Source organism: Miniopterus schreibersii, assembly GCF_964146895.1.
Source record: "Miniopterus schreibersii genome assembly, chromosome: 2".
NCBI classification, from domain to species: domain Eukaryota; kingdom Metazoa; phylum Chordata; class Mammalia; order Chiroptera; family Miniopteridae; genus Miniopterus; species Miniopterus schreibersii.
Window position 1 is genome coordinate 156,725,552 of NC_138102.1, and position 25,989 is coordinate 156,751,540.

The 25,989-nt window shown below is 41.6% G+C and overlaps 1 protein-coding gene across 2 annotated transcripts in view; it reads left to right on the forward strand.

The window, feature by feature from the left end:
• Positions 1-16,710: 16,710 nt before the first annotated feature.
• BCAT1 (branched chain amino acid transaminase 1) overlaps positions 16,711-25,989 on the forward strand; it is an 89,405-nt gene continuing 80,126 nt past the window's right edge. Inside the window, exon 1 of one of the 2 annotated variants that reach the window (XM_081129126.1) lies at positions 16,711-17,096. In XM_081129126.1, the coding sequence (XP_080985252.1) occupies positions 17,091-17,096 (6 nt within the window). In that variant the 5' untranslated portion in view covers positions 16,711-17,090. The remainder of the gene's footprint in view (positions 17,097-25,989) is intronic. The other variant, XM_081129128.1, reaches the window with a different exon arrangement.

Genomic DNA, 25,989 nt, shown 5'->3' on the forward strand with positions numbered 1-25,989 from the left:
TGATTGAATATTTACTATGTAAAGATGGTACACTTGTAGAAACCCCAGTGGCAAGGACTCTAAGTTCTCTGAATCTTAGTGGCACTCCGGATCATTCATCCCTTTAGACATTCAACCACAGTCTCTAAAGAGTGTTAACCCTGTGCAGATACTGGAGGTGCAGTGATGATGCTCCCCTAAAATTTGTGGTCTGTGGTAGATACTATAGGAACAAGTAAGCCAGCAGGACCACCAGATTAAATCCAGGAGGCCCAGTGAAATCTGAATTTCAAATAAACAATGGCTAATTTTTTATCATAAGTATGTCACAAAAGTTGCACAGGAAAAACGTATATGGAAGAATTATTTGTTGTTTATCTGAAATTCAAATTTCACTGGGCATCTTGTACTTTGTTAGCTAAATCTAGCAACCCTAAGGCCTACAGAGAAATAAATAATTACACACTGGGAAAGAAAGGTGCCAGGGGCTATAAGAACATAAATAGGGGATTATTCTAGTTTGGTAGCAAAGACAAAGAAAAATTGGGGGGCATCTATCATGTGTCATGCACTGTGCATAATGCTATAAGATTGTTAGCTAAATTCATGGTTATAAACAGAAAATTAAAAAGTGGAACCATAAATCCCATTTGGATTCCCATTAGCTAAATGTAATATAAAAAATGTTAGGGATTATCCAAACCAATTATTTCACTAATCTTTTTTCTCCTGTTGATTGAACTATGCCTCATTGTCCGAAATCCTGGAATCTGAGACCTGTTATTATTATTGCCTTAATTGCTTTGTTGTATGTAGTAAAAGCTCTTGAATCAACAATTTTCAACCAACTCCTTGATATAAAACAATAATTAAAAGCCTCTGATGCATGGCAACACCTGTAAAACAAGTGTGATTTGTTTTTTACCTAAAGGTAGGCCACTCATTACATATCCAATTTCCACCTGTGATGTACCTGCAGCGTTCAACACTAACCTCTAAGAGTTTTGCACTCTGAGACTTACAGAAATCTTTTACATATGTTCTGACTTCCTAAAGGAGTAGTCAATAGGTTAGAATAAATTCACCATGTATGTACAATATCGACAAGATTTCATATTCTTTAGGAATTTACAAACAACATAAAATCGTTATTTGTGTTTTTTCAATATCCATATTCTTCAATCACTAAGAAAACAGTTGAATTTCTTTGCAAAGAAAGACATAAGATTTATACAGAGATACAAAAATAGCATCCTTGAAAAACTTAGCAGATTTCAGGGTGATTCAAAACGATCTTTAGAAAGCCTGAATCAAATTCAAACTCAAAAAAGTAATCTTGACAATGTTATCATCTTTCTTTTACCAACAGTTTACATTCCTCTCCCTTTACTAATAGTTGTTTCTTAAACATTGAACTCGAAAACTTTAGATTAGGTAGTTTATTTTAACAATCGTTCAATACTTAATTAAGAAATCCAGGTAAAACTTTCACCTAAGTGAGTCCTACTTGGTGGTTTAATTAAAGCAAAACCCTTAAATAATGTCTGTCAAAAATTAAATATATGTCTGCACACAGGCATACCTTGGAGATACTGTGGGTTTGGTTGCAGGCCACTGAAATAAAGTGAGTTGTAATCTTTTTGCTGGTGGAGGGTTTTGCCTTCCATTTGGAAAAAACACAACATCTGTGAAGTGCAATGCACAATAAAACGAGCTCTGCCTGTGTATGTACAAAGTAAACAAGGGATTCCTTTTGCCAAAGGAGCCCGTTGCTAGCAAGTAAGTGCCAGTAAAGCCTTCATCAAGACATAAGAAGGAACATCTGTTCACTGAGATGTTCCCAGGAAACTCATCTTTAGCCAGCCCAGTGGGAGAGCAGAGCATGGTTTTCTACTTAACCAGTACATTTTATCTTTGCCAAATCACACCATTTTCAGTCTCTTTGTGACTTAATGTGATAAAATAATAACACTTACTTTTTCCTGCCCTCTCTAGGATAGATGATGGCAGCTGTTAAAATGATTTGCAAACCACAGGTTCCAGATTTAGCAATGCCCAGCGAGGCTGCCATCTGCAAACCTTTCTGATCACTAATAAATGCGAGCTGGTATAGAGTGAAACCCTCCCCTCCCACCATTCCCTTAACCCTGTTCTATTAAGCTCGTCGGCTGGGTCACACCAAACTTATTATAAACATCTCACTCTGGAACAATTCCTGAAATAGCACAGTAACACATATGCTTCTGAAAGCTGGCTGTGTTCTGTTTCAGTTCTTATTCTCTGAAGCCTGCCTTTCTTCTCAGAAACCAGGAGAAAACCAATGGTAAACCTCTACCTCCAAGAACTCAGGTGCTCCCAGGTTCTTACCGTCTACAAAACCACATAACCAGTTCCCACTAACACGCCTTCCAAATGACCAAAGCTTAAAGTGACAATCCAAAACTTTACGCATCTAAAAGCCCCTTTGAAAACAACTCTGGGATTTGCCTGCAGTGAAAGCAACATTTCTGGGAACCTAGCTTTATCGCTTTCCACTACCCATCTTTTTCCCTCAAATTTTTTCAGGATTTTGGTTTTATTCCTAGATTTTTTTCAAGTTCCCAGTGAGCTCTGTTGCACCCCCGATGTAGACTGAAATGGGAGGTTGGTCTCATTTGCCATAAGCACATTGAGCTTGGGTTTGGGTTTAGGAGACAAGAGGGGCTACATCTGGGATTGCTTTTCCCTGTTCGGGTCAGGCCTTGTTCCACCATAGACGACTAAGGGCTGTAGCATCCACCAAAGTGTATGTACTTGGGGAAAACTCACCACCTTATTTTCACTTCACGGGCACTCCAAGGACCATCTTCCAAACACTGGGACCCGGGGATGTAGGCCGGCACCATCGGGCGGCCGCGGGGCTACTTCCACAGGGGTGTGGGCGGGTGAAGGGCAGGGGCTGGGAAGAGGGAAGCCGCTGATGAGCTACACCTGCCTCTGTGGCTCAGCCACGATCACGAGCAGGGGGGTGTGAGGAAACCCACGTGGGGGGAATGAGGAGGGCCCCTCTGGGCGCATCCCTGCCGTCTTGGGGCTGTCCCACCATGTGATCACAATGAAATAAAGGTGGCTCACAATATACACTCTTTAATCAGTGTGAAGGAAAAGTCACTGTTTTCTTTCTTTCTTTTTTCAAAATACTTCTATTGATTTTTTTTAAAGAGAGAGAGGAAGGGAGAGGGGGAGAGAGAAACATCGAGAAGCGGGCATGTGGCCCTTGCTGGAATTCGAACCAGCAACCCTTCCGCGCACAGGATGACTCCCAACCAACTGAGCCACACCAGCCAGGGCCAAGAAAATCAATTTTTAAGTTAAACTTCATACATTTCTATTGGGCCATGTGCTGCATGGTTTCTAAAACATTGTTATTAATCATTGTTCTTCTTGTGGGACCATATCTGGTTTGGGAGACAAGATATATAAATATGCAAAGTGCAACAATTAAGCAAAGAAGTACATGAGTAGTACATTAAACTCCATGGGAGGTCAGGAAAAAATGAGCTTGGTGTGGGTTGAGAAGTCTTTATAAAATAGATGGAACGTAAGCTGGGCTTTATATAATAAAATATTTTGGAAAGCTAGAGGCTTGGACAAGCCTGGGAGGTGGGGAGAGATGGAGTAGAAGTGCCGTGGTGAGACACAGCTTGTTTTGGCAGTACTAGGTGAACAGTGATGAAATCTTGAGACAGGTGGGAGGTCAGTAGGAGGTTGTGGAGTAGTGGGAGAAAAAAAAAATTATATATACATATGTATGTGTGTGTGTGTATGTGTGTGTGTGTGTGTGTTTAGATAGGTAGGATATAGGCAGATTCAGAAATGAATGAAATCTATAATGCCATTTCCCATTCAAGGAAATTACATTCAGCTGGGACAAAGATCTATTAAAAACAAAATAAAATAAAACCTATCACAAAACAAACAAAAAAAGCAAACCAAGATCAGGGTTATAAACACACAGCCCGAAGCATCATAACTATGACCCAAGGGCCTTCTCCAGCCAGACCACTGGGTCCCAAATCACACGCTTCACAGGCCTCAGCCTCGGTGATTTCCTACTTTTCCCCTATTTTCTGTCCCCCACCCCCACCCTACTCCTTCTAGGATGCTCTGAAGATCTATCTTTTGAATATCTAGATTTTCATACATGCTCCTATTCCTGTGGGTCATCATTTACTGTCGCCAGGTGAGAGATAGGGACTGTAGTTGTTAAGAGGTAGGGTTCTGGGTTGAAATAACCTGAGTTCAAATCCCAGCTCTGCCCTCACTAGTTCTGTGACCTTAGACAATTTATTTAACTCTGTGCCTAAGTGTCTTCACCTGCAAAATTGTATCAATATTATGCATGGCCCTAGCTGGGTTTGGCTCAGTGGTTAGAGTGTTGGCCCTCGGACTGAAGGGTCCTGGGTTTGATTCCAGCCAAGGGCACGTACCTCGGTTGCAGGCTTGATCCCCGCTTGGGGCGTGTGTGAGAGGCAACTGACCTCTTTTCCCTTAGATTGTGAAATTAAAAATGACTCTCTCTGAAAAAATATCCTCGTGGGAGGATTAAAAAATTATATATATACATATATATGTCATGAATGACTTCTGGGTTTGCTGCAGGAATGAAATGAGATCACGCATGCATGATGCACTTTCTGAAATGACTTTAATTTATTCAGATATTTAACGCCCTTTTAAAGCACAAAATAGTGCCCAGAAAAATATAACCAATTAACCCATTCTTCTCATTAGTCTTGCTCTGTTTAATTTCCCATCAAACGAACTACTATAACATCCACGCTTGTGATCTTATCAATCCACAGATACCAAAACTAGCAACACCCAGAGAGATTTCCGTCCTAGTCACAAAGGAAGCCAGCGGTGGAGCCAGAAATAAGGTTCAGGCTCTGACTCCACTAGACCATATCCCCTGTCTGGCAAATTACACTCTTACTTCCAGCTCCAATGAAGCGTCTCACACCCGAGGCCCCTCAGCGGTGAAAGGAAAGGCCTGAGCCCGTCCCAGGGCTTCGCGGTGAATGTCCTTGTTTGCTGATTGCCTCTCGCTCCTTCTAGCAGCGATTGTCAGCCGGTGTGCCGTGGCGCACTGGGGTGCCGCAAGAATTTTTAAAACATGCAATGCCTGACTCTTTAGTCAGGGGCACTGACCTCCTTTCCCTTAGATTGTGAAATTAAAAAATGACAACAGCCAGCACAAGAGCCATCCAGGGTGAATGAATCATATACCCTTTTTGGGGTCAGATCGGCAAAAAATATGATATACATTTTGGTGTGCCGCAGAATTTTAGTGATCAGCTTATGTGAGCCGTGAGATGAAAAAGGCTGAAAATCGCTGTTCTAACACAACACCTTCACTCTAGGCTCTCGGCCCCCCAAAAGGCACTTGCAGGGGATCCCATACCTGTCCCCGGGGGGCAGCCAGAAAGGTTCCATCTCCCCAGAAACAGTTTCTCCGCCTCCGCACGTGCTCTGTTAATGTGGGGGAGTCCAGGGGGATGAGATGCAGGCTTTACAACGAGGGGCCCAAGGTGGGGCTTTGGGTCTGGGAATCCTGCGGGCAGCCTTGATAACATTCACGTGGCGAGCCGCTTCGCCTTAAGGCACCCGGACCAGAAGGGGCCCCTGACATTGCCAGAAGCTAAAGCAGCTCTGTCTCGTTATAATCAGAGAACCTCTAAGAGGTTCCCTCCTCAGTCTTCAAAATAACCTTTCAAGGAAATTAAACCTTGTCAGGTAAATAGCTCCCAAAAAATCTATTTAAATAATACACGTCTCCTTCTCTCTAATGCAGTCTGTTATGTTATTACACATTAGCCTGTAGCTGGATCTCTGGGATTAATCTCTGGTTGATCCAAGGGACTCGTTTTGTTAAACCACGAGTAGATTGGAGGGAGGGGGCACTATGAGAAGAAAAGCAGACAGTGGAATCCTCCTTTCCTGTAGCCGTGAAAAAAACACATTTTTTTCAAACCCGCTCTGGGTAAGGCTCTGTTCCTAGAGCCCTTATGCTCTAGGAATCATGGTCTTTAAATTTCTTTCTGTTGCTCAAACTTTAATAAGCAAATATAGTGTCTTCAGGAAGCCAATTTCATAAAAATACTGTCTCAGAAAGACAGGGATTGGGAATTTTAGTGATCAATGGGTTTCATTCCGAAGAGGAACACAGAAGTGAATACTGTGAAAGAGAAATTGGCAACATATTTTTGGAGGGAGTTTAAAATAAGCAAGGCTCTGAAGTTATTGCCAAGGTATGTATCTGCTGAATGGAAGTCACCTGTTGCCCTTGTGGACCTACTCTCTGGAAATAAAGCAAGATCTATGGCCCTTGCCTAGTGCCCCAGGAGACTGATCTCTGTTGAGAGCCTCAATCTGCTGTCCCTTAATCTCCCATTGAACATGGCCAGTAAGAGGCACCCACAGAGATGGGCAGGAGACAGAGCCTGGGATATTCATTCTCCCGGCTCCCACCCTGCCATCCTGTCTCACAGTGGTTCAAGCTTTTCCTCTGCTTCTGTCATGTGACCCTCTCCTAAAGTGACAGTCCTTACGTGGTTCTGCCTTTCTTCACTCCCTTGGCCCTTGCTGGGATGGAAATGTCTCCCTAAAGCCATGATGCCAGCACCATAGGGTGCTCCCCACTTTGTATTGTTCCTATAACCCTGCCCACACCTTCATAAATGAAATTCTTTGCAGCCGCCCCTTTTCAAAAATGTGCCACCTGTTTCCTAAGGGACCCTCACTGATACGCTCTCAGAGAGTCTTCTAGTTGTCCTGTTAATTTCCATAGCCCAATATGGTTGTCATCCACATTACACAAGGGTGTAATACCTCCCTTAAACTATTTTGTTTTTACTTTTAAACTCTGTGTAGCCTTTCCTTCTAGTTGAGTACACACAGCTAAGACAAAGAGAGATTTGACTAAAAGAAAAAAAAACACGAAACATAAAACTCCACAAGCTTTCTTTTAAAACTTTAGGTAGCTATTGCCAAATTGGTTTCCATACAGTTTGTACCAATTTATCATCTCACCAGCAATCCGAGAGACGGCTTGGCTCCCCACACTCTCATCAACACAATGTGCTAATCTTTGCCAATCTGATAGGTGAAATAAGCATTGCATCTTATCACTTTAATTTACATTTCTCTTCTTATGAATATGGTTTCATATGTTTAAAGTTATTTGAATTTCCATTTCTATGTTCTATTGCATTCTTGGTCATTTTTCAATAGGAGTTTGATTTTATCAATTTACAGAAGCTCTTTATATTTTAAGAAATCTAGTTTGTGTATTTTATGTGTTAGATATGCATTTGTACAGTTTGTCATTTCTATTTTTTGTTGATATTTTTGTCGTGCAGATTTTTAAAGACTGTAGTCAAATTTTGATTTTCTCCGTGTGACTCTGAGTCTGTGGTAGTTGTAGAAAGGCCTCCCTGACTGCAAAATTATAAAAACATCCTCCCATGTTTTTTTCTAGTATTTTTATGATTCAATACACTGGGAATTTATTTGGTGTATAGGGAGATAGGACTCTAATATTTTTCAGATGGGCTACCTGTTTTCCTCTAGGAAATTACCCTGTGGGTATACATGCACATATTTACAAAGATACTTGTAAAAATATATTTATTATACTATGCTTGGAATGGCAAAATATTGAATACAACCTTTGCATCCTTCAATAGGGGACTGGTTATATAAATTACAGTTCATTCACACACTGGAACAAAATACAGCTGGAAAGAGGTTTTTAAGGGCTAATATGAAATTCCAAAATTATGTGGCCAAGTTATAAATCAACCCTAAGGTGAAGAACAGTGCTTATACCATTTTTTTTAATATAAAAACATAGTACAGCCTTTGGCCAGTATGGCTCAGTTGGTTGAGTGTTATCCTGTGCACAGAAAAGCTACCGGTTCAATTCCTGGTCAGGACACACACCTGGGTTTCAGGCTCAATCCCCACAGGAGGCAGCTTTCACATGGATGTTTCTCTCTCCCTCTCTCTAAAAATCAATTTAAATTAAAGAAAACAAAAACCCATATGGTACAAACCAAAGCAAAACAAACATACATGTAGATATAGAGAAAAACAGAGACAATGATAACCCTGGGAAGAGAAACTGGGGGACAAGAAACAGAAGTAGAAGAGAGATTTAATTATTTCTATGTATATTTTTGAACTTATTCATGTACAATATCATCAATTTAAACAAATGAATAATTAAAAGAGAAAAAATTAGAGGCTTTTAAAACTCAAGTAATTATATTTTGGTGGCTAATTTAGTACTATATAAAGTAGATTTGTATGAAAAGTCATTTACAGCATTGAAATCTGCCCTAGTTCAGCAAAACACTTTTTATACATAGGTGTGAAAATGTGGATCAGTAGCACCCTCTGCCGGTAATCAGTTGAAATTTAATGACCCAGAAATCATTAATAAACCTATGATTTATCTTATGCTCTATTTTGTAATTATCGTGTACTCAAATAGTATAACATGAGTAATATCTCATATCATAATTTTTAAAAATCACTGGGAAATTTCTAAAGTTAAAAATCACACATTTTTGTGGAAGTCCACAGTTCTAGTGTTTAACTGTTGTCTGTGTACAGAACTCTACTTTTGATGATGTGGGGTTATTGAGAATAAAATAATAACTATTTTTAACAACAGTTACCACCAAGTTGTATAAAAGTACCCAATATTGTATATGTTTGTCTTGACAGTCTATATTTTTCATTATGTTGATCATTACTACTATAACTCATTCATTCAGCAAATATTGAGTATTTGGTGTATATCAGGTATGTCCTAGTGCTGGGGATACACTAAGAACAAATTCAATAAACTTCCTGTTCTCATAGAGCTTACTTCCTACCAAAGGAGACATAAAATTAACATAATTGACAAAGATATAGTATGTTACAGTCTTATAAATGCTTAAGAAAGAAAAGTAAAAAATGAGTTTGGAGGGAGGGTTGCAGTTGTAGATGGGGTGGCCAAGGGAGACGAATTTGAATACAGACCTGCACAAAGGGAAAGAGCTAGCCAGAGGACACCTGAGAAAATGCATCAAGGCAGAAGAGCAAGTGCAAAGGCCCTGAGGTACAAGTTTGCCTGACATATTTGAGAAAGAGCAAGGAGGCTAGTGTGGCTGGAGTGAATAGAATAGGGGTGAGTATTAGGAAATAAAGACAGAGCATTAGTGGGGGAGAAAAAATTATATAGGATCTTAAGGTTATAGAGGGACATTGGCTTTTACTCTGAGTGAGATGGAAAGCCATTGGATGATTTTAAGGAGAGCATATATGAGCACTGAATAAATGAATAAACTGAAAAGAGTCAAGGGTAGAAACAGTGAGGTTAGCTATCTGCTTATAGCAATAATCCAGGAGGAGAAATGATGACAAGAAGTTATGGAAAGACAGATAGATGATGGTGATGATAGATAGATAGATAGATAGATAGATAGATAGATAGATAGATAGATGATAGATGATAGATAGATGATAGATATAGATAGATAGATGATAGATGATAGATAGATAGATAGATAGATAGATATAGATAGATAGATGATAGATAGATAGATGATAGATAGATAGATGATAGATAGATGATTGATAGATGATAGATATAGATAGACAGATGATAGATGATAGATAGATGATAGATAGATAGATAGATAGATAGATGATAGATAGATAGATAGATAGATAGATAGATAGATAGATGATAGATGATAGATAGATGATAGATAGATGATAGATATAGATAGACAGATGATAGATGATAGATAGATAGATAGATAGATAGATAGATAGATAGATAGATAGATAGATAGATAGATGATAGATAGATGATAGATGATAGATAGATAGATAGATAGATAGATAGATAGATAGATAGATAGATGATAGATAGATAGATAGATAGATAGATAGATAGATAGATAGATAGATAGATATAGATAGATAGGTAGATACTAGATCAATAACAGGTAGATAGAAAGTAAGTAGATAGATAGATACTGTTAGATGAGATGGGATATGCTGGCAGACCAAATGTGGGGTATGAGAGTAACAGAAGAGTCAAGAATGATGTCAAGGTTTTGGCCTGAGCTACTGGAGGAGTGTAGCTGCCATTAATTGAGATTGTTTAGAGGAAGAGATGACTACAGGAGCTCAATTTTAGGATGCTGAGTTTGAGGTGTTATTAAATAGTCAAGTGGAGGTGGTGGAATTGGCAGTTGGATATATGGTCTGGATTCAGCGGAGCGGTTTGGCTTGGAGACGTAAATCTGGGAGCCCTCAGCATAAGGTGGCACGTGAGGCCGTGAAACCTACTGAAACCACCCAGGAAGTGAAGGGAGTTGGGAAAGAGGAATCCAAGGCCTGAGCCCTAGGGCACGTCAACAGTTATCAGCCTGGGTAATGAGATGACAAGGAACTAACTGAGGAGACTGAAAAGGATCAGCAGGAAGGTCAAAGGTGGAGGAAGGCAGAAGACCCGGTGAGGGAGGTGTCCTAGAAGCCAAGTTCCAAGGAAGTCAACGTGAGCACCTGCTGAGAGTCGAGTAAAATCAGGACTAGGGAATGATCTTGGATTAGGATTAGGGGTAAGGGAACAGGTAATCGGTGATCCTGGGGAGGGCAATTTCATCATAATGTGTTCAAAACTGAATGAGAGGAGAGAAATGAGAGACCATGAGTACGGACGCTGCTTTTTAAGAGTGTGCTGTGTGGCTGTAAAATATTGTGCCTATAGTTAATAAGACGGTGGTGTGCACTTAAGAGTTTAAGAGGGTCAATTTCATGTTAAATATTGTGACCACACACACACACACGCAAAAGGGCATAAGGAAACTTCTGGAGGTAATGGGTATATTTATTACCTTAATCATGATGATGGTATCACTGGTATATACATATGTCAAAACTCATCAAATTGTGCAATTTTTGTATATTACCTTAATAAAGCTGTAAAAAAGAAGAGTTTTCTGTGAAAGGAAGGAAAGAAATGGGCAAGAGCAGATAGAAGTGGAGTCAAGGATGTTTAGTGTTTTGGTTTTAGGGTTTCTTTTAGTTGGAAGACATAACATGTTTGCATGTTTATGGAAATGAGCTGATTTGAAAGGAAAAACTGAGGCTGCAGGAGAGAGCAATGGGAATGGTGGACCTTGTCATGGAGCATGGGTCAGAGGAGGAAGCCAGGTGCCAGGTGGGGGCTCAGTCTTCGCTGGCCAGAGAGATGGCCCATCCACAGGACGGGGAAGGTACCAAGTGTGGGCGCAGGTCCCGTGAGGTAAGCACTGGGGAGAGGTGGTGAACGTTGTCTTCTGATTGCTTCAATGATCTCGGCAAAGCCAAAAGGGAAACAGTGTTGGAGGTTTGAGAAGTGAGGAGAAAGTATAAAATAATCCAGGAGGGAGCAGGAGAAAGCCTTGATTAGGAAAGCACTGCACCATTGCCAGGCAGCACGGGAGACGGCTTGAAGATCCTTAGACCCAAACTTCACCTGAGACCAGCTGGCATGATTGCATGTTTCTTTAGCTGCCTGGGTGCAGACGCAGAGTAGGTGGGGATTGGAGGTAACTAGGGTTGGGATTTATCCAAGCAGGTTCTGTGTGAGACATGAGGAAGAGTTAGCAGAGCTGAGAGTGTAGGCAAAGCAGCGACTCTACTGATGGACATGGGGGGTAAGCCAGGCAGGGAGAAAGCACAGGGCGTAAGTGTGGCCATGAGGGACAGTGCAGCGGTCATAAGATCAAGGGGTGGGAGATCCTGGCAGAGTCAAGAACAGGGAAGATGGAATAGAACGTGGCGGTCAGAGAGGAATCCAGAATCTGAGGCGTGACAGGGCTTCAGCAATTGTTACTGACAAGATCAAGGGCATGGCCATGGCGGTGTAGTGCTCCAGTCACTATGGACGCCCAGAGTTTATGTTCTTTTTTTCAAGAGGAGGCCTCATATGGCATCTAGCAACTGAGCTCTTTGACTCAGGTGCTCTGTTTCTATGTTTGCCTCGGGTGTACTTGCAAAAAAACAAAAGCCTTGAGTGGTTCATGTTTCGCTATCACACACTAGAATAACAAGTAGAACACACACCAGTGCTTCTTAAGTAGGAGAGCTATTTCATTCTCCCCAAAGTGTCACAAATACTTTGAAATACAGCCCTAGTTAGTTTGCAAGACAAACATGTTTTTATTATTTCTCCCTGGCAGATAAGCAATAGTGTTAAGGTTGCGTTACATAAATATTGCATGCGCTGTCTTGTTTTTACGACACACAAAACGGAATCACTTATTCACCAGGACTTTCCCCCCATAAAACTACTCACAGGGTAACTAGCCCAGGGCGTTGAGAGATAAATCAAACCCTAGGTGAGACCTTGGCGTTCTCTGTACACCCAGATCGACAGACTGAGCTCTGTCACGTTATGGGAGACGGGCAGTTCCTCAGACAAGAGCTCCCACTGAAAATCAGCGGCCAGGGCCAGGCCAGCCGGGCGTGAAGCTGTCGCATGGGCAGAAGGTCCAGGTGACTGCAACATAGTGGGGCCTCGCAGGCCGTAAGAGGGGACATCAACCCACACACCTTCCCAAAAATGTTTCCCAGCAATGGGCTTAGTCGTTGCCTACAGCATCCTGCTGGGACAACTAAACTAGGATTAATTTCCTGACGCTCCACAAAGCGTTCTTATCAGCAATAGCCAAAGGGTGCTGGGGATTTACTGTTTTCACCAATCAGGGCAGCCAGTGTTCACAGGGCAGACACCAGGGCTTTCCTGATGTCCTCTGCAGGGACCGGAGCTGCGTGGAGCGGACCTGAGGCTCTGCCGAGACCCCCAGGTGCCTGCTCCTTCCACACTTATGCCAAATGCCAGATACAGGTGCACGGAGGTGGCTATGAAAAGAGAAATCAAAGTAGCCTCTGACTTCCGTTATCTGTGGAGAGTCACGATAGTACGCTTTGTTTTATCTTGGAGGAAGGCTATATGAGTGAGTCGATCTGTTGATGAATTTATTTCTTCTGAGTGAATCAGGTGGGATAGAAATGTTCATTTATTTGAGCAAATGGACAGTATCACAACCAACCGTGGATGGCCACATCTATCACATCTATGACGTGGGCGGTCTGCCTCCCTGGAAAAACGCCCCTCCTGCTAATGTAGAAGAATTTTCTCATAGCCTGCCGGCTGCTGTTAGTGGGAGAAAGGGGTGGGTAATTTCTTTCTCGGAGATTATGCTTCATAAACTCAAACTTAGCCTTTCGGGAGCGTTTCCGACTTCTCTTTGCTCCTTCGCTCCTGCCTGTAAGGGCCTTCCGAACGAATTGGATTCCTCCGGCTATCATTAACCACGAAAGGAGCAGGAGCACAGCTCAGGGTTAAGGGCATGCCTTCAAGATCTAGATTGCCTGAGTGTTCCTCCAAACTCTGCCTCTTGGACAATGAACGTAACTTCTCTATGGCAATTTTCTTATCTGTAAAATGGCAATGAAAACAATATCAAAGTGAGGGCGACACGAATTGCTAGATGTAACATACATATGACCTTGCCTAGCAGGTCACAGGTGCTCTGAGTGTTAGCTCTATTGTTGCCAAAAATACACCAGATACCAAGTAGTTTCTCTCAGCTTCTCTGTGTCTTGACCATTTTTTAATTATCTATTGTTGGAAGGCAAGTCACCCCTATCAATAAGCAGGTGTGACCTCAGCGTTTCTGTGGGTTAGGAATCTGGGACTGTTTCCCTAGGTGGTTCTGATTCCAAGATCACTCACATGATTATTGGCAGCCTCAGTTCCTTCCCGAATGGGCCTCTCAGTAGGTTGCCTCACAACTTGGCATTGGCTTCCCTCAGGGTGAGCAATCCAATAGAAAGAGACAGAGAGAGAAAGAAGAATCACACACACACACACACACACACACACACACACACACACCAATAGCAACAGTCTTTTTAAACCTAATTCTGGAAGTGATATCCCATTACTTCTGCCATATTCTATTCATTACAATCAAGTCCCTCAGTCTAGCCCGCTCTTAGGGTAAGAGATTACACAAAGGCAGGATCACGGGGGACAGCCTACCATACCAACTGATTTAGAGGGTGTCCCTGACTTATTTAGCCTATACATATATAGAGGGAATATTATTTTCACCAATGAGAGCCAGTTTCTAACATTTAACCTCTTAATAAACATATAGGCACTAGCTTTGCTAATAGAAACCCATATTTAACATCCAATATGCTAATTCCCAAGGCTGATGGGTGGAGGAGATAGGCTAGCAGAGAGCCTGGCCTTTTCTGTTCGGTGCTAGATGACCACACTGGAGAGCAGGTCCACTTAAAAGAACTACCACAGACGTAGTATTCTGCCAACTACACTGAAGTTTTAAAAATTACAGACTTTATAACACCTTCCTCTAAGATTTTCTATAAGTTCTATCAAAGTCCTACATCTATGAAAACCTCTCATTTAAAAAAATGGCTATAAATAAAAGCATAAATAAAGGAAATAATAAAATGATATAACTTACATATTTTTCTAACTTACACGAGACCCAGAATGGAAAATCCAGACAAGTGGAATGTCTGTGTTGAGTCCCACTGCACAGCAACTCAAAGCTGAGGAAGTATTCTGTTGACTTAATAAAACTCTCTTTGACAGTTCAAAAAGCTGTGGTGGCATTTCTGCTTCACAGAGTTTTTTGTTGTTGTTTTGTTAATCCTCATGGGAGGATATTTTTTCCATTGATTTTTAGAGAAAGTGAAAGGGACCCGAGAGAGAGAGGGAGAGAGAGACAGAAAAAGAGAGAGAGAAAGAGAGAGACACTGATGCGAGAGAGACACATGGATTGGTGGCTCCTGCGCACACCCTGACCGGGGCTGGGGATCAAACCTGCAACCCAGGTACATGCCCTTGACTGGGAATGAAACCCGAGGCCCCTTGGTGGGCAGGCCGAAGCTCTAACCATTGAGCACACTGGCCAGGGCCACAGAGTTTTGAGGAGGTGATTTTCCATTCACTCTCAAATACAACTAAAAAAAATGGGGGGCATCTAAAACTGGTAAAACACAAATAGTACGAAAATAGTGTTTAAATAAAAAAACATGAAGGTTTTAAGTAATAGAAGCAAATTTTATATGTAATATATATGATCTCAAATTTAGAGAACAGGAAAAAAGCCTGAAAATATCTGAATTACTAACAATGAAAATTCTCAATAGTGAAATTTTACTTTTCTTCTACTTCCAATATTTTCAAAATAGAGGCGTGTGTGTGCGTGCATGTGTGCATGGGTGCTTTAAATATATGAGAGCTTTACCATAGTGGACTTCGAATGTCAATGCTCAGTTAAAATCCATTTAGAAAGCTAAGAAGTTGAAATCCAGCTATCCTTGAATAACATAAGAGATTAACACTCAAACCTAGGAACTTCCTTCACAATATTTAAGATGCAGCGTGCTCTGTTCCATAATAAACACTGTAGCAACGGAATGTCTCTCAGAATCTAGTCCAAGACCCTGAAGAATCCATCTTCTCCAGGTGTGGGATTGGTTTCTAACTCTTCTGGGGATTCATAATGCCTGAAATGTTGCCTGTTTTAAAAAATATTTCCCCAAGTGGGTTTAAATATGATCCCAAGCATATCACTCCAGTTTTCTATTTCCTAAACTTGAGGAAATTACTAAGACAAGCCATTCTCAATGCACATCCTGCCTGCTAAGCTGTGATCATCGAGACCCCAACCGACCAGTCTACACATCACTCACTTTCTGGAGCCACACCAGCAATTTTGTAAGAATCTGAACTCATATAACTATCTATGCTGCCCACCGGTAGCTATTTAAATTTAAGTAAAATAAAATACGGTTCAGTTCCTCAGCCACCCTGGCCCCATTTCAAGTCCTCATGGGCACACGTGGCCAGCGGTGACCATATTGCTAAAAGATGAGACTCCCAGGTTGGAAAGCACTCAGTTCCTGGGGAAATGCAGAGAACAAGTACCCAGAGCACTGCCGCTAATGATGCAACCGGACCAAAGCCAAAGGGATGTCTCGTGGCTGATGTACCCGGAGGCCAAACGAAGATGACGGTGCCACACAGCACATGCAGTGGAGCATGGACCCTGATGTTCTGACCACCATGGCCAGAAGAATATACCTAAGGAACTAACAGTAAAGGTAAAACAAGATCCCCACTGTACAGGACAAGGCCCGACAAGCCTGCCCAATAATTACCTGCCCAATAATTACCCCCCCCCCCCCCCCCCCCCCCCCCCCCGAGTTCCCATAGAAAAAACAAACCAGCCACACTCCGGCCAAGCATAACCCCATTACTCATCGTAAGACATTGTGTTTAAATCGTTCCTTTTGTGTTGCTAAAGGTCCCCCCTTGTTTCCTGTACCAAAAGCTGACAGCCTGACAAATTCTTGGAAACCCCTTTACTGCAGTGCCTCTGTGGTTACTGAGCATAGAGTGAGAGAAGAGCTGAGGGTCGGGGCTGCAGCTGGGCTCTTACATGGGTGAGACCCCGCAACTGTAGCCGCTGGCCAGCTAATAAAGGCTCCAAAATTCAAACACAAACTCTGGTGGTCGTCTGTCGCGGGTCCCCCCAGAACACTAAGAAGCATGAACCAAGATAAACTGTGAAGCCAGAAGTGGACCCTCTAAACATTGCAGTGCTTGGTGTTAGCAAACTAAACTGCACCGGCAGCTACAAAGTGTTCAGCTCCGGCAAATGGCAAAGTCCCAGGAGTGAGCGGTGGGTAGGGTGAGGCTCAGAGCTGGGCCGAGATCTGGGTTTTCGTGCTGGGAGAGACTCTACCTTCAGGGGGCGGTCTGGGGGAGACACACCCTCACGGCTCTTCCTGCTGATGCAATCTGCCCGGAGCCAGCATCTCTGCGAGAGGCCCAGACTGCGGTCCCGCGCCACGTGGAGCAGCCACCACCCGGCCACTTCCCCAGACGCTGGGCGGCCAACGGCCCAGAAGGCGCCGAGGGCCCGGGACGCATCGTTTCGTGCTCAGCTCCAGCCATCCCCACAGCCGCCGGAGCGATGAAGGTAACTGCTTATGGTTTTGAGTCTGTTTTACAAAAAGCGTGTATGTGGGTTGCGCCTGCGATTCCTCAGGGACACAGTTGGCAGAAGGGGGACCACGAAGGACCGCCACGGTTTGTGTCCACGCGAACGCTGGTGGTGTGTCCTGGGCCGGTCGCGGCGGGACGGGACCTTGCATTCTTTTCAGACTTCTGTTTGGCCTCGGCTCTCAGGATGTGACTCATCAGACATTTTCACAGCTGCATTTGTGAGCGGAGATAAAAGGCTGCTGGCAGCCCCTTCCCCTGCCTGTTACAAGTTTGCAAAGGAAGGGGAAGCTTTTCTCACTTTCTAAGATGCACAGGAGGTGGGGGACTTTGGCGAGGTCTGGGGATGTCCGTTGGCTGTAAACGGGTTTTCTGCTGAGAGTACCTGATGAAGCAGGGAAGTGTACAGCGGGGGCAGGGGGACATAAAACTAACTGCCCCGCTGCTGTGAAAAGCAGAAGTCTCTAATTTTCTACCTGGTGAAAATTAAAGCTTCTAGGAGTTGCAAATCATCTAAGCCTGAGGGCATTCTTTTGTTAAACTGAGCAAGCCTCCTGCTGGCTTTCATTCTTATGTTAATCAAGGATAATTAGCTTAGTTCCCAGCTACTTCTGAAGGTTTAGGTTCATTTTCCTGGTCTCTCACCTTGGAAAACTGCAATGACCTTGGGAACTGGGGAGCAGCTTTTTCAAAGGAAAGTGAAGGGTCAGCAACTCATCTTCCATCTAACATCCTCCACGCTATCTGAACGTTTAGGAGAAATAAAGCCACGTCTCAAGTGGTTCTCAGCTGCGTTTATCTACAATCTCACTTACAAGAAATGAGAAGTGAATGGTGCCTTTTTCATCAAACAAAAATGCCCACTAAGATTAAGCAGGATCTGAGTGGAAACACGATTTTGTATTAGAAAGAGATCATGCAAGTGTACCACAGTGAAAAATTCAGCAGACTTTTCCTTCTATAGTTAGATACTCTATTGCCGGCTCGCTGGTGCCTATTTAATTGCAGCTGAAAACTACACTTTGAGTATAGTGTTAATGAGTAAAAGGAGAAAATCATGAGAATAAAAGCCTTGATTTCCCAGCTTTTCTATCTCTTACATAGGGTTACAGTTGGTTATGCATTTTTCTAAGTTCATGGGCTCTTTAATAGGAGTTCAAAACCCCTTGTCCCTTTTACAAGGTAATTTTATATGCAGGGAACTACAGTGTATCTTCAGGTAGTCTCATTTGCTGTTTTCTGAAATTTTACTAAGATCTGGAAAGAAAGGATTGTATTCTAGGCCTGATCTAAAGAGTATGTTAGGTTTCATAATTTCAAAAGCCTTTCTGTTACAGGGGAGAGGAGGAGACCTCGGTTCTTGTCTTCTTGAGGGAAAGGTTTCAACTAAGAGACAAAGTGTAGGAAAGAAAGCAAGAATTTATTGACCGCAAAAGGAAGATTTTGAAGAAGCATCCAGAGAGCCTGGGCTGGGCTGCTTTGGCTCACTGAGAAGTCAGAGAAAAGGGGGCCTTGGAGACAGGTTCAGGGGGTAAGCCCTGGACAAGCTATCGCTGCCCATTGCTCTCCTGGTTGCAAGTCTTTTGGGGGCCCCTCGGAGAGGAGAAGGAAATGGCGCTTGGGTGCTCCCCTGGGGGGTGGCAAGTGTTCACTGGGACGTTCATTTTCAGGGGTTTTAAAGGCTGGGCAAATGTTTAGGGGAGGTCTTAGGGGCAGATCAATACAATATTCATCAGCTTTATGCTAAGGTACCAAAATGAGGTTTATTCTTAATTTGTCTGTCCTTGAGTGTGGTTGGCAAATGACACTAATTGGATTTCTGTTATCTGTCTCCCTGCGTGGTGTGATTTAAGCTACTTACCCTCTGGCTGGGGAGGAGAAATGCAAACCCTTTACTCTTGAGTGTTCTTGGGTTAGGGATTTGCTAGGTAGGATTTACTAGGTGGTTGCAAGCTGCTTAACTATCTGTCTCAGTTTCCCTATTCCATTTGTCCAGGAATTTTCCTAGCTTCTTACTATGCTATAATATTTCTATTTACCTTTTACCTAAGTATTGCTGTTATAATTATTATTAATTTTTTTTTTTTTTTTTTTTTTTAACAATTGGCACCATGATAAGCTCTGTCCTCAGCAAATTCTCAAGACGTGGTCTTGCCTGGGAGCTTATGTTTTAAGATGGACACACAAGGAATGGGCAACTGAATAAGAAAAATAGTACGTATATTGAAAAGCATGTGTATAAATGTTATGTACATATTATATTTTGCTAGATTATTTAAGGTGGAGATTTTAAAGAGACACATACCCCAAAGGAACAGAGATAAGAGAAGTCATTGTCAAGGATAAGTGAAGGAAGAGTAGACGGCTGATTATGTGTTTGAAGGGAGCAGGATTGGAGGCCTGGCAGTGAGAGAGGTTTCCATTCCAGACACAGGGTTGGCTCCTCTAGCAGGGCTCAGAGATGCAGAGCTAGTTGAGTTGGCCTAACTAAAGGGCATTGGTTGGTGGCAACTCATGGTGGTGAGAAAAAAGAAAAGGGGGAGAAAAAAAGACAATTTAATTTTGTCCAATATTTCATTTAGTGAGTTTCCATAATGAATACCTTCATTTGACTTTAGAACTATAGAGAGAGAGAAAGAAGAGTTAAGAAAACTTTCCATTTGTATACAAGAGTTTCTCTTGCCTGTCAGCTCATTGAAACTGAGAAGGTCTAATTATTTGTAATGGGTTTAAAACCTTCTGCAAGAAAGTTGAAAGTCATTTGGTTATTACAGAGGTTTGTGCTAAGAATTAAAACCAAGTCATTGTTTCCTTCATTGTTTTCATAATTTGAGATTTTTCCCCCAAGTTCAGGTCAGGACTTTTAGTTCTATAGAGGAAGAAAAAGAATTTTCCTTCTACCCCTCTTGGTTCTTGGCTGAGATTCCCCTATTATGAAACACAGACTAACAATAGAAAAGCAAGTTTAATAACATGAGTACCCCTGGTAAATATGGGTGATACCCAGGATACTGAGGACCTCCCTGAAATGGCCCAAGCTACCACTTTAAAGACCATCTTCAGCCCAGCCGGGCGTGGCTCAGCGGTTGAGCTTCGACCTAGGATCCTGGAGATCGAGGTTTGATTCCCGGTCGGGGCACATGACCGGGTTGTGGGCTCGATCCCCAGCTGGGGGCGTGCAGGAGGCAGCCGATCAATGACTTTCATCATTGATGTTTCTATCTCTCTCTCCCTCTCCCTTCCTCTCTCTGAAATCAATAAAGATATATTTAAAAAAAATAAATAAAGACCATCTTCAGCTAAAGAAAGAAAGAAAAAACAACAACAAAAAACCAAGGTAGGGGACTGTTCCAGGAGATTATCAGAGAAAGCACTGTACAGGAGAATAACATTGTTATTCAGATTTAAGTAGGAGCCTTCTCTGTTAGTAAGAGTTTCTAGAGATTCTGTTATCCTTTCTCTTTCTGGCACAGAGAGGGAGACTGCCTTACCCAAGGATATTTCCCTTATAAATGTAAATTTCCCTTAGAGAAAGGCAACTTCTCTGTTTTCAGAGATTCTCCTGTGGCTACTCAGACACTTTTTGGGTGGCGCATGATGCTCCCCTTTAGGTCTTTATTTCTAATACAGACCAGGGAGGTCTGGGCTTAATAAACTATTTCTGTCATAAATGAAGGCTTGTTTCTAAACTGTGGGCTTTGTGTTGTAACTTTATCCCCTTAACAGCCGTCCAAATGTGCTAAATATTTAATGTGACTTCTTTTAAACATTCCTACTGATGGGCTTTCCTGAGCCTCTGTAGCCCATCTGGTAATAAATCTCAATGCCCCCAAGTAAGACCTCTGAAATTGGATTCTATATAAATCAAGGAGATAAAAATGTGAGGTACAACTAAAATTTTTGAAATGTTTCAAAATTAAGGATTTGGGATGCTCTGATTCGTAAACGTAATTTTGCAATTATGTACAAACATTTTTATCATAATGTTATTGGTGGAAGTGGGGTATCCCTTTCCCCACTGGGTGCTGGGGCTCTGGTCCTTATGATATCTTGAGGAAAAGAATTTTCTAATACTTGCACAGGAGGATGAGTGATTTTTATTTGAGTGGAGTTACATCCCTGCATTTCTAAAGTCCCATTTCCCTTTAAATCAGTCCTGCAATCGGTGCAGCTGGGGATTCAATAGAGCTAAAAGCAAAGCCAGTGTCCAGAGCTTCTGTTCCATGGTGGAGCTGGGTCCAACACAGCATCAGGCTAGTTCCAGTCCATCAGTCCATTCTGGGTGGGGTCCACATGGCCACGAACCATGTGGACACGAATGCAGAGCTTGAGAGTCCCAAAGGCCAGGAGTCAAGCATGCGCGAGAGGGGGAATTTCTTTGTTTAGGAGCTTGTGTATCTCAAATCTTCCCACACTTGCAGTGGCCATGCCTCCTCTGGCCAATGACTGTTCCCAAGTGTGACTGCCAAGCAAGTACCTTCCCTACGTGACCCAGACTTTACTGGGCATGAGTCTATTTGGCCTTCCCTTAGCTCCTTTCCAGTTATTAATAACTGGGTTTATTTCAACAGTATCAATAAGATGTAGTCTGTGATTCGTAATGTCAATGGTGAAGGTAAAACCAAAGCAGAATTGGTCTTTTCTGTAATACCAGGGTTCAGGTGCCAATTGCACCTATGCTACCAATTAGTCCCATCAAATTCATAAGCTGATAATATTACCTCTAGAAATTTAGTACTTATATCCTTAAAATGACTTAGAAATTAGTTTACCTGATTAATACAGCATAGCACACCACAAAAACAGTTTTCTATTGTCATACAGGTTACTCCTTTTTGTGGGAAAAGCTATTATGCAAAGACATTTTACTGTGTTCAGTGGTTAACGAGGGAAAAAATATCTTAAAGAGATAATCATGCTCCAAAAATATAGGAAAAAAGTCAAGAAGAAAGGAAAAAAGGAGGACAATTTAAGAAAATACAGGAAAAAAATACAGAAAATAACATTACAGAAAGCAAACAATAATCTAGAGAAGCCATACTAAAAGATACATGTTTCTTTGTGATTGGAAAATTGTGGAATACTTGTAAAATCAGCTAGTTCCAGTAATAATGGTCCTATGTTTCATCAAAAAAGAACCAACTTAGTCCCGCCTGCATGGCTCAGCGGTTGAGCATTGACCTATGATCCAGGCAATCTCAGTTCGATTCCCAGTCAGGGCACATGCCCTGGTTGAGGACTCGATCCCCAGTGGGGGGCGTGCAGGAGGCAGCCGATCAATGACTCTCTCATCATTGATGTTTCTCTCTCTCTTCCCTTCCTCTCTCTGAAATCAAAGACATATGAAGAAAGAAAAAAACCAATTTATTCTTTATTTTGATATATAGATCTGAATATTTGACCAATTACATTTAGTCTATCCTTTAGTTTGAGAAAAGTTTTGAACTATTGTGACAGTAGTTGGTTATTTGCCTTAGGAAGCCCTAAGAAGTTTAGGGTGTAATTAGAGAGTTCAAATTATGCCTCTTTAGAAATCTAGACAGAAAGAGCACCTGTTGGGACTTCTAGGCTAAACATTCCATAGATGTCTCTAACATGACTAACAAAGATCTCAACACAGTTTGGGCGTGAGGCCAAGGGTAGATTTGCACAGGATGATCACTTGGCAGTTGTTAGAATTCTACCACCACATTGAAGAGTGATTTTGACATGTACATTTCATGGTAATTTTTGCCATGTACATTTCATTTCCTTTTTTCGTATTGGGATTTAAAGTTTGGAATCACAAAAAATGTATCTTTGAAGGTTGACGATATAAGGTAGAGTTATAAAGTCTCCATAGGGAAGCATAAGCATTACTTAGGGATTCCATGATTGTCAGGGCTGGTGAATGTTTGATACACGTGCAAGGTTTCTTAACACTTGCGTTTATAGGAGAACACATCTAGGCTTGAGGAAAGACTTCTTTGTTTAACTAAGATAATGATGCTTTATATTTTTAAATGCTGTATAAATTACATAGCATTGAATTGTAACCTCAGAACATTTCTGTGAGGAAAGCATTGCAGCTATTATTAGCCCCATTTTACAGATGTGAAAAATGAAGTTCAAATAAACTTACTAGAATTGCTTAAGACCAGACACAGCAAAGCATAATCAGACACTAGATAGTTTGACTCTTAGTCCAGGCTGCTTTCCACCTCATTAGTGGTTCTAGACTCTCTTGGATCTGACATCACTTTGTAAATATTATGACACGTAGGACAATCACCCCAGCAAAATGTACAAACATACATAGGCACAGAATTTTTTATCTAAATTATGTGTTATTAAAATCAGGACAATAGAATCCATGGAAGACTGTTAGAAAATACTGAAATGAACTGGTTATTTAGAGCAGCAAAGAGCTCTTGTCTCTTGCCTTTGCAATTAGCTGAGATATAAAAATATACAAGCAAGAGATCTACACAGCTCTTTTGAATGTTGAAAAGTCCAACCGTTTGCCTTTAGTTCAAACAGAAAGGCAACCAATAGTTTTGTTTGTTTGTTTGTTTGTTTGGCTTGTTTGTTTTTTATCAGCACATGAATTATCACTTTCTTCTTTATATTTTAATAGTCTGGGGAAGGAAAAAACTTCTTCCTCAACTCTCTTAGGTTCATTGCCTGGGACCCTGCAAATTAGACTGAAAAAAGACAGATTAACAAGAGGAAAAAAAGAGGTTATTAATGTATGCAGCATGCATATACATAGGAGAAATTCCGTGATGAGTAATGCAAAGGCGCATGTGACCTTGGGTTTCCATAGCATCCCAACAAGGACTAATAAATTTGTGGAGAAGTGACAAGACAAAGGTGGAGGCCTTAGGCTTCCAAGTGTGGCCAACTGTGGGAAGGTAAATACATGGGAAAACTACCAAGGTGAGGTTTGTTTGTGAGGGTCCAGCTCACTGTGAGTTACTGCCTTCTTCATGGCCATAAAGCTTCCCAGAAGGGATTTATAGCAGTCCTCCTTTCTGAGGCTTCTGCTCTTAGTCAGAGAAGGAAGCTCCACTAAGGCTTCCTTCTGCATCTGTTAGATCTTAAATGCCTTCAGCTCAAAATAACTCTCATGCCAAAGTGGCGCATTTTGATCCCCTGCAATAGTCACAGATTAGGAGTTGAATGTAGAATCTTCACTCTTAATTTTTTTTTTAAATTTAAATTTTGTTTTGAAGTGTGCGCCTGGTTGTTTTGTTAACCAGGGTTAATAGACAGTTTCTTAGTAGAGTTTAGTAGTTTGGGGTGACTAACCTTCCCATTTCTAAGATAACATCCCCACCTGTTGTTCCTGTGAAAGGGACAGGCCTGCGTGGCTATGTTCCCCACAGGTTCCCCACCTCAGCCACAGCTGACTGCAGCAAGGGTGGGTTCTTGACCAAGTCCAGCCATCTTCACTTCTTATTCTCGCGCCCACGTTCGGTTAGTATCACACCCTGTGGCTTCTATTTTCTCTCTGTCTGTTCTCTCATTCCCATTGCTAGCACACTGACTTATGCTCTCACTCCTTCTTGCTTGGATGATTTAAAAAATCTCTTAACTTGTCTCTACCTTAATTTTGCTTAATTTTCCTAAGGTAACAATTTGATTATTTCATTCCGCCCCTCCAGATAACTCTGTGACTTCCCCCAGTGTCTACTGAATTTAGCTCAGCACCTGAGGATTTCTCTAATCTGTTCTCCCACAGTTCTGTGTGCGGGTATTCCTCTATGGTCATAATGGAGGATTTGCTGTTCCTCAAAATGAGCTCCCACATTTCCATATATTCATTTTTAACTCCTTCCTCGCCACTTATACCTCCTCTCCCTCTACACCCTCCATCACGCCACTCACCATGAGGCTATCTCATTCCCCAGGCATTTTTTTTGAGAACAGTGACTATATTTCACGGTGGAATGAATATGGGCAAAGGTGGGAGGGTAAGAGTAGGGTAAACTTTTAAAGTCAGGAAATAAGATATTCATCATATCTTGCAATCTCGGTGCACTTGCCTTTCCTCTCCTCTGGCATGGACCTTGCCCCTTCAGTGGTGCCTTACAATACGAATGGAGCTACATCAACTACCTATTTCTAGACTTCCTAGATATAGGTTAGTTTTTTTTCATTTAAGTTTTTATTTCTCATTCTATATTATATTAGTTTCAGATGTACAACATAGTGCTTAGACATTTATAAAACTGATATTTATTGCACCTACCTGACAACATAATGTAGTTATTACAAAATTATTGACTATATTCCCTATGTTGTACTCTACATCCCAAGATTGTTTTGTGACTACCAGTTTGTACTTTTTAATCCTTTCACCTTTTTCACCCAGCCCCCTCAACTCCGCTCCCCTCAAGAAACCATCAATTTGTTCTCTGTATCTATGAGTTTGTTTTATTTATTTTGTTTTTCAGATTCTACACACAAGTGAAATCATACAGCGTTTGTCTTTCTCTGTCTAACTTATTTCACTCAGCATAAAACCCTCTAGGTTTATCTATGTTGTCATAAATAGTAAGATCTCATTCTTTTTGTGGCCAAGTAATATTCCATTGTATATATGTGCAACTTTTTGGACCATTTGTCTTTTGATTGGAGCATTTAATCCATTTACATTTAAAGTAGTTGTTGATAGGTATGTAGTTATTGCCATATTGTTAATTGTTTCCTGATTGTTTTGTAGTTCTCTGTTCCTTTCTTACTCTCTTGCTCTCTCTTCTTGTGTGTTGATGACTTTCTGTAGTGTTGCGTTTGGATTCCTTTCTCTTTATTTCTTGTATATCTCTTGTAGATTTTTGGTTTATGGTTCCAGTGAGTTTCATATATACCAAGTTTTGTTTGTAACA